The sequence below is a fragment of the Bos mutus genome, chromosome 2 (assembly GCF_027580195.1).
Source record: "Bos mutus isolate GX-2022 chromosome 2, NWIPB_WYAK_1.1, whole genome shotgun sequence".
Classification (NCBI taxonomy): domain Eukaryota; kingdom Metazoa; phylum Chordata; class Mammalia; order Artiodactyla; family Bovidae; genus Bos; species Bos mutus.
The window spans coordinates 97,137,840-97,149,607 of NC_091618.1; the positions used below are offsets into that span (position 1 = coordinate 97,137,840).

Sequence of the window (11,768 nt, forward strand, 5' to 3'; positions counted from 1 at the left end):
GGTAAGTCTCTCAAACCATCTGAAACACTGACTGTGCATTTGACAGCAATCATACTATTCAAAACATTCTCCCCAATATGTGGCTAAGATGAAAACTACCTGGAGTATAGCTATTAATATCAAACAGATTGTCACAAAAATGCATAAAAATCATCTTTGGACAAAATACAGCCCAACGGAAAAACACCGTAGTTTTTATGTGCAAATATTTTAAATGTCGTTTTGGGATGTTTAAAGAATGAGTTAGCAAGGAATCTGCTCCTGGTGTCTCTCCGTAACCCAGAATAACGTTATAATGAAAAGAGTTTTAGGGTTAAAGGATTTTTCATCATAGCACACTATAATTTTACTAAAAGATGCATTTGCCCCAGTTTCTAGTCAACATTATAAAGAAATGTTTAATTTCTAGCTTGGGCCGAGGGTTCTATTTAGCCTATCAAAGCACAGACCTGTTATAAACGCTGGGACTCTTGCCAGAACATTTTTTCCCCTGCAACTCTTAGTAAAGATCATACCTCGAAAGCACTGTGCCTTGCAAACCACGCAGATTTAAGCTCCCACTCCCACCTACGGAGCTTGGCACCAGCGGCTTTTGAGGTAACCCTCATCTCTTAAAACTCAGACTGAATTGCCACCACCACTCCCTACCCTCCCACCACCGTCTCCCCATCCTTGCTCTCCGGAGCTCAGCACAGAGCATCCCTAAAGCCCCAGCAGAGTGAACTCAGGGTGTCACCCAACTCCCAACCCTGCGCACACCCACAAACACTCTCCTACTCCCTCCGCTGCAAACTGCCCCCCAATCTGTCACTCAGCTCCCCTCAGCTCCCCCCTAACACTATACCCCCACGTCCCTGTAGCTTTTCCCCTCCTCCTAGTGGCTTCATCCTCGACACACCTGTCTACCCCGCTATCAGACGTCAGGTGCCCACGCTGAGCCCTATCCCACGCCCCTCTCAATCCAACTGGCGCTACCCACCCTTCCCCGAGGAAGGTCATTTCGCTCGGAGCACCTTCTTCCCCCGTCCCTCGCCCACCCGCAAACAGCCCCCGACTTCCACCCTCGCGGGCTCGGAGAAAAGGGAGCCTGTGGTACCTGCCGAGAGTGCGGCGGCGGCGGCGAGCAGAAGAGCCTGGCGGAGCGCGGCGCAGAGCGCTCGGGTCATGGCCACAAGGCGCCGCGCCCGGGCTGCGAGGCCCGGGAGAGGAGCGGCCGGGGCAGCGCGGGCCGCTTTGAAGTTCCCGGGGCACGGAAAGGAAGCGCAGCCCGGCACCCTTGTGAAGTGTGCGGTTGGCTCTATTCAGCGCTGGCGTCCCCCTCCCCTACCTCCCCCATCCCCCGCCCCCCGCGGCTGGCTGTGCGCGGGGCTCCAGCCACTGGCCCCGCAGCCGGGCTGGCAGGGGCGGGGGGTGGGGGGGCGACAGAGCCCGCCCCTGCCGCGCCTCCGCCCCTGGGCTCTCCGGCAGCTGCCCGGGGCCTGGCGCTGCCCAGCAGGCGGGCAAAGGCGGCTCGTGGGAGAGGCAGTGAGATCGCCCAGAGGCGGGGCGGGGATGGGTACGGAGCGGAATAAGAAAGATGGTGGGGTGGCGCGGAGTCCCCAGGACTGGGTACGCTGAGAAGCGGGTCGGGACGGGAGGAAAAGCCCTACTGAGACTTTAGGAAAACTTAAACCCTGCAGCAGTTGCTTCCTGGTGGCTCCGCTCTGTAGTCTCCTACTGTAGATCCACGCGTCCAGGTCTCTTGACACTCACTTGTCGTCAGTGCCCTCAAGGTTTTCTAACGTGATTGAGCCCTGAAACACCCAGGCTCCAGGCTCCGCCACGTCCTGGCTGTGCGCGCCTATGTGGAAGGGCGCCCTCTGTGTCCAACTCTGGAAATAATCAGTTGCCCCACTGCCTGGGTTCCCTGTAGCTGTGGTTTAAACAAATTTCTTCTCTGATCTGGTGCCTTCACGCAACCCTTCCCTCTAGCAACCCATCCTTCTATGAATGGCGACCGAAGGCAGACTACCTGCGCCACGCGATGTGGTCGTCTGCAGTGCGTAATCCAGGTTTGGAAGGAAGTAGAGGACCAAGTCCTACGGAAGATATTTTAGCAACTACAATTTTAGTAATTGAAACACTGAGGGGCAGAGTGGAATCATACACAGAGTTTAAAGAGAGGTGAAGAATGGTATAAAGTAATATATTAGAAACTTGTTTTAGTGTTGTTTAAATCCCTGGGGCTTATCAAATGAGTGTTTCCCATGTGGATTGTGTTTGCAAGTATAAGGGCAGTCTTACCAATTAATAATTAGCCTAAATTCAATCCACGTATTTAGCCTGTACATTAAAGTGAGTAGGATTTTTTCAAATTTTTATTAGAGTATATTGATTTGTAATGTTATGTTAATTTCCGGTGTAGAGCAAAGTAAATCAATTATCAGTTCAGTTCAGTCGATCACGACCCCATGAATCGCAGCACGCCAGGCCTCCCTGTCCATCACCATCTCCCGGAGTTCACTCAAACTCACATCCATAGAGTCGGTGATGCCATCCAGCCATCTCGTCCTCTGTCGTCCCCTTTTCCTCCTGCCCCCAATCCCTCCCAGCATCAGAGTCTTTTCCAATGAGTCAACTCTTCGCATGAGGTGGCCAAAGTACTGGAGTTTCAGCTTTAGCATCATTCCTTCCAAAGAACATCCAGAGCTGATCTCCTTTAGAATGGACCACCCTTATAGCAGAAAGTGAAGAGGAACTAAAAAGCCTCTTGATGAAAGTGAAAGAGGAGAGTGAAAAACTTGGCTTAAAGCTCAACATTCAGAAAATGAAGATCATGGCATCTGGTCCCATCACTTCATGGGAAATAGATGGGGAAACAGTGGAAACAGTGTCAGACTTTATTTTTCTGGGCTCCAAAATCACTGCAGATGGTGGCTGCAGCCATGGAATTAAAAGACACTTACTCCTTGGAAGAAAAGTTATGACCAACCTAGATAGCATATTGTAAAGCAGAGACATTACTTTGCCAACAAAGGTCTGTCTGGTCAAGGCTATGGTTTTTCCAGTGGTCATGTATGGATGTGAGTGTTGGACTGTGAAGAAAGCTGAGCGCCGAAGAATTGATGCTTTTAAACTGTGGTGTTGGAGAAATCAATTATACATATACATATATCCACTCTTTTTAAATCTTTTTCCCATATAGGCCTTAAGAGACTATTGAGTAGCATTCCTTGTGCTATATGCTGCTAAGTCGCTTCAGTCGTGTCCGACTCTGTGTGACCACATAGACGGCTTCCCACCAGGCTCCTCTGTCTCTGGGATTCTCCAGGCAAGAACACTGGAGTGGGTTTCCATTTCCCTCTCCAAAATGAAAAGTGCACGAAAATGAAAAGTGAAAGCAAAGTCGTTCAGTCGTGTCCAACTCTTAGCAACCCCATGGACTGCGGCCTACCAGGCTCCTCCGTCCGTGGGATTTTCCAGGCAAGAGTACTGGAGTGGGGTGCCATTGCCTTCTCCGTTGTGCTGTATAGTAGGTCCTTATTGTTGTTGTTCAGTCACTCGTCGTTTCTGACTCTTTGCGACCCCATGGACTGCAGCACTGCCAGGCTTTCCTGTCCATCACCAGCTCCCGCAACATGCTCAAATTCATGTCCATCAAGTTGGTGATGCCATCCAACCATCTCGTCCTCTGTCGTCCCCTTCTCTTACTGCCTTCAATCGTTCCCAGCATCAGGGTCTTTTCTAACAAGTTGGCTCTTTGCATCAGGTGGCCAAGGTATTGGAGATTCAGCTTCAGCATCAGTCCTTATTAGTTATCTCTTTTATATATAGTAGTGTATATATGTCAGTCTGAATGGAATTATTTTAAACTGAAAAGCACAGAAAGCCAAGAATCCAGTACTGGTGTTGTTGCTGCTATTAGCTGGCTCTTTGAAGAATGGTTGTCATATAAATTAATTGCTTTAGAGTAAGAGATATTACTTGCTTCTGCATCTAGTTTAGCACTAAATAATGCATGTTCTTTCTGAAGTCTATGAAAGACTTCATCTGATGAAGGTGAAATGATGTATACAACTGACTTAATCGAAGAAACCACAGTATTGGGGCTGGGATGTTTGTCGGACTTTGCATAATAATGACAGTCTTGAGGATCTCACCCAGCCCAAACACCACCACCACTTTGCATGAATCAAAACATCCGTAAGCATAAAGTGACTTTGTTCTCCTTTCACTCTGGATCCAAGTAAACAAATCCAAAAAAAAAAAAAAAAAAATGGAGATGTGGGACAAGCCTGAGCCCTTCCAGACACCCACAAAACAGATGCTTTTTTGAGAAAAGACAAGAAAATGCTAGGACACATTACATTTTGACTGACTTGGCTTGCTCGTTATTTGGTAAGTATATCCTAGATTGGAATCTACCATTGGATCATGAGACTTGGAGCCTAAAGTTTGGGGCCTGTTTCCTCAAAAGTAAATGGAACTTCTTTCCTCCCTATTTCTCAGAACGACAATGGGATTAATAAGGGTAGTGAATGTGAACATACTGTCAAAGCTTAAGGCATTACACTAATGTCAGATATTTACCTTGCACATATTTAGTCTCTTAAATACTGTAAGCAGTGTCCCTGCAAGTTGGAAAACTCTCATCTTCTAAGAAAGCAAGGTTAGTATCCTAAGAAGTCTGATACTGAATAATGCCAATATTCTAAACAAACTTCTAAACAAACATTTTCCTCCTAGCCTAATGGTGCATTGCCCACTGTGGTATCTGCCAGCCACATGTGAATAGTGACCACTTGAACAAGTGCTGTAAGTGTAAAATGCATGCTGGATTTCAAAGACTTGCTATGAAATCAGAATATAAAATGTATCAGTAATAATTTTTATATTATTTACATTTTGAAATGATAATATTTTGCAACATTGGGTTAAATAAAATATATTACTAAAATTAATTTCGCCTATTGCTTATTACTTTTTAATATAGCTATTAGAAAATTTTAATTACATATGTGACTCATATTCTGTCTCTATAGGACAGTGCTGGTCTAATGAATCCTCTTCAAATGGCAAAAGATCATTATGTTTGTTTTGACTTAAGCACAGTATACAGAAGCCAAGACTTGTTAGGTGCCTTGCCAGTCAACATGTGGCCAGCCAATGAAGGAAGCAGGAACTCTTGAATTCTTGGTGCAACGTTCTATGATACAACAACAAAAAAAATTAATATTTAAAAATCTAAATACCTTAGTTTACAGGATTATTTTACACTACACCTTCAAATCCCATTTTCCTCTGTCCTAAGTACATATTCTTCTTCCAACATCAGTACTATGGCAGGTTTGAAGTAAAGTGTTAACCACTCTCCAAATATTAAATTCCAATGGCTGGCAAAGTACATATTTAGGCAACTGTAAAAATATTAGGCAACTGTAAATATTTTTGATATGCTTTAAGAAAAGAGTTTCACCCTTATAATGTGTCACAGTTTTTACTTGAAAGAATATACTTTATTTGTATATGCACATGAACACACCTATGGAAATTAATCCAGTTTAAGAATGCAGTATCTTTTAAAATGAGCTATTAGTCAAAAAGAGTATTATTAAGAAAATACTGTTTGGAGTGACTCTTGCCATTTAATATAAGCAGCACAAATGCATTGTTCAAAATGTGATAAAATACATCTTTCACATATTTGTATGTAACAGAAAAAAATTTACATGTGAGATTTTTTTAAAATTAAACTGGAAAAAAATTTACACGCAAATATGTTTCTCAAGATTTAACCTTCTCCCCACCCTTAATCATCTATTTGTATATATTCATTACCATAGCAACATTATATCACTACTCCTGGATTCTCATCATCAAAAGAAAACAAAAAAAAAAAATAATTGAGAAGTTCATAACCCATCAGCAAAACAGACTTTGGGTGAGTAAATCTTATATAACCAATCAAAGCAGGTATAAATTATAAAGATTTGATACATTTCAGAATAACATTCTGAATTAATAAGGCAGTTCAGTTCAGTTCAGTTGCTCAGTCGTGTCCGACTCTTTGTGACCCCATGAATCGCAGCACGCCAGGCCTCCCTGTCCATCACTAACTTCCGGAGTTCACTCAGACTCACATCCATAGAGTCAGTGATGCCATCCAGCCATCTCATCCTCTGTCGTCCCCTTCTCCTCCTGCCCCCAGTCCCTCCCAGCATCAGAGTCTTTTCCAATGAGTCAACTCTTCACATGAGGTGGCCAAAGTACTGGAGTTTCAGCTTTAGCATCATTCCTTCCAAAGAAATCCCAGGACTGATCTTCAGAATGGACTGGTTGGATCTCCTTGCAGTCCAAGTGACTCCAAAGAGTCTTCTCCAACACCACAGTTCAAAAGCATCAATTCTTCGGTGTTCAGCTTTCTTCACAGCCCAACTCTCACATCCATACAAATAAATGTGTAATAACAGAACTTCGAAAATGACTACTGGTTGAGTGTGGTTGTTTAAGTTTTTTTTTTTTTTTTTATCATACAGGTTTCTTTTGTTATTATCCTTTCCAAAATCATGAATGCCATGCATCTTAATTTCTCATTTCATCTTGGAACATGAACTTGTCATTGAACAAGCATATGGTGAGGAGGCTTGCTATGATAATTTGTTATATACTGTCAAGGTCTAATCTTTTCTCATTTTTACTGCATTTTTCCTTCCCTGAACTCACATTCTCTCTAAAGAAGTGCATGAGACACTTGTCTCCACTCATCTTATCTCTTAATCCCAAAAATCTTTGCCTTGGGGAATCCTGATTTCATTTCACTTCTTCTCCTTCTCCTTCATCTGTTGTTGATTCTATTCCATGAAAATAGTCATGTGTTTTAGGACCTTTGTTGAAATTCTACAATATGTACCTTCGAAGTGTATACCTCATGGGACAGCTTGGGTCTCATAAAAAAGAAAAATAATGACTCCCCTCTGTGGACATGGGTAATAGGGGAATATCAAACAGTTTCTTAGTTCAACTGCCACTAATAAAAGCTTAAAGTCTTTTTTAAGATTCACACTATGTGTTTTCATCACCTTCCAAAATGGCTGTGCCCCTTCATTGATCTTCACATGCTTTTAATACTATTAATAAATAAGGTCTTTCCACAAACTCAAACTTTGTTTTCTCTTCTGCTGACTAATGTCAATGTGTTGAGCTGATTAGCTGCATTCAATACAGGCTCTATCTGTAAAAGGCAGGTCAGAGATCCAGTTCCAAGTAGGCAAGCCACTACTGTTTGGATCATTTCCTTAGAGTGGGCCTATAATTATACTCTACCAGAGTGAGGTCACAGGAAATAGGAGTTAGATTATTCAGTACAAATCTACCATTTCCTAAGTAAATGAGTCAAAGAGGACAGATATTTTTAACCCCAGACAAATAACCTGTTTTTTCCCCCTTATCACGTTCCTGTATCATCTTTTATATTCAATTAATCAGCAGTTTCTATGGATTCTAAGTTTTATAAAAAAAACCTCTTATATTTTTTTCACTTCTTTCCATCTCACTGTAACCATCCAACCTCAGGTCATCATCTCCTTTAGCTTGAAATGTCAAAAATGCCTCCTCACTGGTCTGCCTTCCTTGAGGTTCACTCCTCTGCAATCTATTCTCATGGACACATCAGTCAGAGGGATCTTTTTATAGCACAAATGTGATCATGTAACTGGGCTTCCCTAGTAGCTCACTTGGTAAAGAATCTGCGATTATGTAGCTGAGTGCTACCTAAGACATATTGCTAGTTCTAATACTGGTAGTTCTGACATTGGCAGCAGAAATTAACTTGGCACATAATGCTGCTGCTGCTGCTAAGTCGCTTCAATCGTGTCCGACTCTGTGAGACCCCATAATGAGCACTGAATAAATACTTATTGAAAGAATAAGTAAATGACATTTAAGACCCTCAACCATATTGCCCCAAACCTGCTTTTCCAAGTGTATGTCCATTTTTCTCCCTGCTTCCTACACACTAGCACTGTATTTGTTGAATGAATAACTTAGCTCAGTGACAGCAGTGTTTTCATAGCTAAAGATCTGCCCCTTTGTATTCATATTGCAAAACTGTGCAATGTGCAGACTCTTTGCGACCCCATGGATAGTAGCCTGCACCAAGCTCTTCCGTCATGGGATTTTCAAGGCAAGAGTACTGGAGTGGGTTGCCATTTTTTTCTCCAGGGAATCTTCCCAACCCAGGGATCCAACCCAGGTCTCTCATATTGTAGACAGACACTTTACCGTCCGAGCCACCAGGGAAGTCCAAAAGAATACTGGAGTGGGTTGCCATTCCCTTCTCCAGGAGATCTTCCCAGACTCAGGGATTGAACCCAGGTCTTCCACATTGTAGGCAGACGCTTTACCCTCTGAGCCACCAGGGAAGTTAGCACTATGTTTGTTGAATGAATGACTTAGCTCAGTGACAGCAGTGTTTTCATAGCTAAAGATTTGCCCCTTTGTATTCACATTGCAAAACCAGAGACTGTAGTTTGGGTAAGTACCAATAATGAGAGTGAATACTAAAACTGAGCAAGAAGAGGAACCTTGTAGGCTATAGTCCATGGTGTCACAAAGAGTCAGACACGACTGAGTGACTTCACTTCAAACCTTAAAAGGGACCAAAGAACGTTCACTAAGGAACTCTCTGGCTTGAAGGCAAAGTCATCCCAGTAAAAGAAATTTGAGCTTTATATCAGGCAAGGTTTTAGTTGCAGATAAAAGAAACCTACCTTGATAAGTTTAAGCAGGAATTACATTTACTAGAGAATACTAAACACCTCATAACTTCTCTAGAAAAGCCCATGAACTAAGCTTGGAAGTTATACAGACAGGGGCAGTATGGCTGTCCTGCTGCCCTGCTGGCCTTTGAGGTGCTCTGCCTCGTGTCCCAGTGGACACATACAGTGCATCTGGCACCATCAACACCCTGAGGCTGGACGGAGGATGATTCTGCTAGGATCACTCCTGATGCTACATCTGAACACTAACTATAGCTTTCTTCACTCTAACTGTAGCTTCAAGGAAGCCTTGGGAACCAAGCATCCAGTTTTTATAGTGAGGGATAAGGATGCCTAAGGTAGAGAATTACCTTCAGATAAGATGAATGTTCAAAGGTGGTTCAAAAGGAATGGCGAGCTGGGAATCAGAAGCCTAGGATTCTAATCACACTTCCAGAATTCAGACAAGTTATTTAATCTTTACAAAGTTAGAACCAGAAATTCATGTTTCAGACCTTATGTAAACCCTATTTGGCCCCAACTTTACCATGTTTTATGTTCTTCATCTATAAAATGGGGAAATATATCTCCAAGGTTTATTTTGTGAATGGAATATTTTATATTATTATGCAAATATGTGTTAATAGTTCTATTGTCACAAACTGGGAATAATAATATTTTCCCAAGCAAAAATATCTTTGATAATGAGATAAAAATTATGTGGAAGTCTTTTTGAATTTTTAAAAAAGTTGGACAAATACAAGGAATAGAATTTTAATCACTTATGTGAGAAGGAAATAAATACTTAAATATAATTAAAATTACAAGGATTTAGTATTGTTGGTGGTGAAATTCTTTAGAAAATATTGGATGTTTGCTTTCCTTTTTCTGTTATGATAATAAAGTTTATGTGCAAATATAGGTTGCCATGCTTCCAAATGAAAGGGCCCACATGATCGTATTTGTTCCTTTCTATTTGCCTGTTTATCTGTCTGGCAGGGCCTTGCTTCTCCATGTTTTTCAAAACAAAATGTAAAACATAAAATACACAGGATAAAAAAGATTGCAAGTGACAAAAATCCTAAAAACAGTTATCACAATATTCGCTTTCTCTCCCCTAAAAGTAGAATTCTTGTTCCTAAACTCAAAAGTCAGGGATTCTTCTAAAACCTAAAAGGACAAGAAACCAAAAACGAGCGATGATGGAAAGCATTACTGCCCAAAGCTCCAGAGGAACAAATTTGAGAGTGACGTGAAGGATGCTGAAAGATACCCCCCAAAACTCAAATCAGTTACTTCCTGTTGGATTATCTGTGATGCAAAGCTTTTACTATCCAGCTGCCAAGTAGGGTACTTGTCTTCTGATTGGGACCCGACATGTGTTCTGCTCTTAGAAGTTCATAATGTCATTATCAAGCCACTCATTTCCTTCAAGGTGACTCCTACATTAGGATTATCAACTATATAGTAAATCATGACATGTTGGAATATGGGTACATTATTTTCTTGGTATGCCCCTTCTCCTTATCTATTGTACAGAGGTGTAACATATGCTGATACTTCTATTTATGGATTCTCTGGGGATCAAATACTTAAGAAACTGTTGTGGTTGAAGAAAAATCAGCCAGTACTTGATCCATCACTGAAAACCAAGTTGGCTTATAGTTTACCGCTTTCCACTCTTGCAAAAGGACTCATATCCAGTTGAAAGTAAATTAGCCTCACTTTAAGAAAAAAGGCCAAGTAAGCCCAGCTTGTCTTTGATATTTCTAGCCTCTCTTATTTCCCTACCCTCTTGGCCCCTGTCCTCTATGAAGGGCTCCTAATCTCCCACCCATTCTTCCCATTCAAACAAGAAAGGTTCTGAAACTGTACTGTTATTGGTCAATAAATATGTCAGAATGAACAAAATTCTATCATTCTAGTACAATAGCTGAATATTTGTGTATCGTGCCTTTATGGGTTTTTTTTTTTCTTTTTTAAGAAATAAACTTTTTTTTCTTACATGACTTTCAGAAAACAGCAATGATTATGGGGAAAATCTGAGGGCTTATGGAGAAACTTACTAGAAAAAGACTCTAAAGATATCCTTCAATTAAAAACTAAATTAATTAAAATAAATAAAATTTTAAAATAAATAAATAAAGAGTCCAGAATCTTGCTCGATAACTCAAGTCTAATATCCTCCAAGGTTTCAATAGAGAGAATATTGTCCTGTGGTGAAGAGGTAGATGGATAAACAACTTAATAAACCACTCTGCTACCACCACATGGGCCCAGAGAGTAGGGACATGGGGACCTAAATAGAAGAAAATGTTCACCTGTAATAAACCAGCTTAACGTGGAACACGACTGTTCTCTAAATTCTTAGTACTAGAGTTTATCCAGGAATGAAAGAGAGAATCAAACTCCACTTTAAGCTCTGATATAATAAAAAGGGTAACCAAACCAGAAAGGAGGATACAACCAGGCAACACAGTTATTAAAACATTGGTTGTCCATGTTTTATCTCGTGGTCTCCTAGAGAGGTATTTCCCAGGTCTCGATTGATTTCCCTGTGGCCTGTCCCACAGAATCCACTTTAGGGGGAGGCTGACTCCAGAGAGCAACAGACATTTCCTCTTGCCTTTCTAAAGCCCACCTTCTAAATGTTCCTTCTTTTCTGAAAATGCTCCTCTTCACCACATCATCAACTCTAGGACTATCCAACTCTTTAAAGTGAGACCCTCTTTCTTTCCCCCTACCTACACAGATGTGGCCTCCAAAGCACCAAAAGAGACACACACTCAGATGCACACACACACACACACACACACAGTATAGTAAGGGACCCAATTCAGTACAGCACCAGATGTATCTGTGGATACATAGGTCTGAAATCAAAAGCATCAAATATGAGTTTTGCTGAAGAGGGTGGCCTGTCCCATTACCTTGAAGCAGCAATCTCTTAAGAGACCAAGCCCAGAGGGAGGCAGTGAAGTGGACAACCAGTTGTCATCTGTTTCTTCCAGGTCTGGGAAGACATATTAGCAA

General features: G+C 41.8%; 1 protein-coding gene across 1 annotated transcript in view; it reads right to left on the reverse strand.

Annotated features, from left to right (window-relative positions):
* Window positions 1–1,301, reverse strand: part of ACVR1C (activin A receptor type 1C) — an 82,201-nt gene extending 80,900 nt beyond the window's left edge. Inside the window, exon 1 of the mRNA XM_005906375.2 lies at window positions 1,097–1,301. Within this exon, the coding sequence (XP_005906437.1) occupies window positions 1,097–1,166 (70 nt within the window). The 5' untranslated portion in view covers window positions 1,167–1,301. The remainder of the gene's footprint in view (window positions 1–1,096) is intronic.
* Between the last annotated feature and the right edge of the window lie 10,467 nt (window positions 1,302–11,768).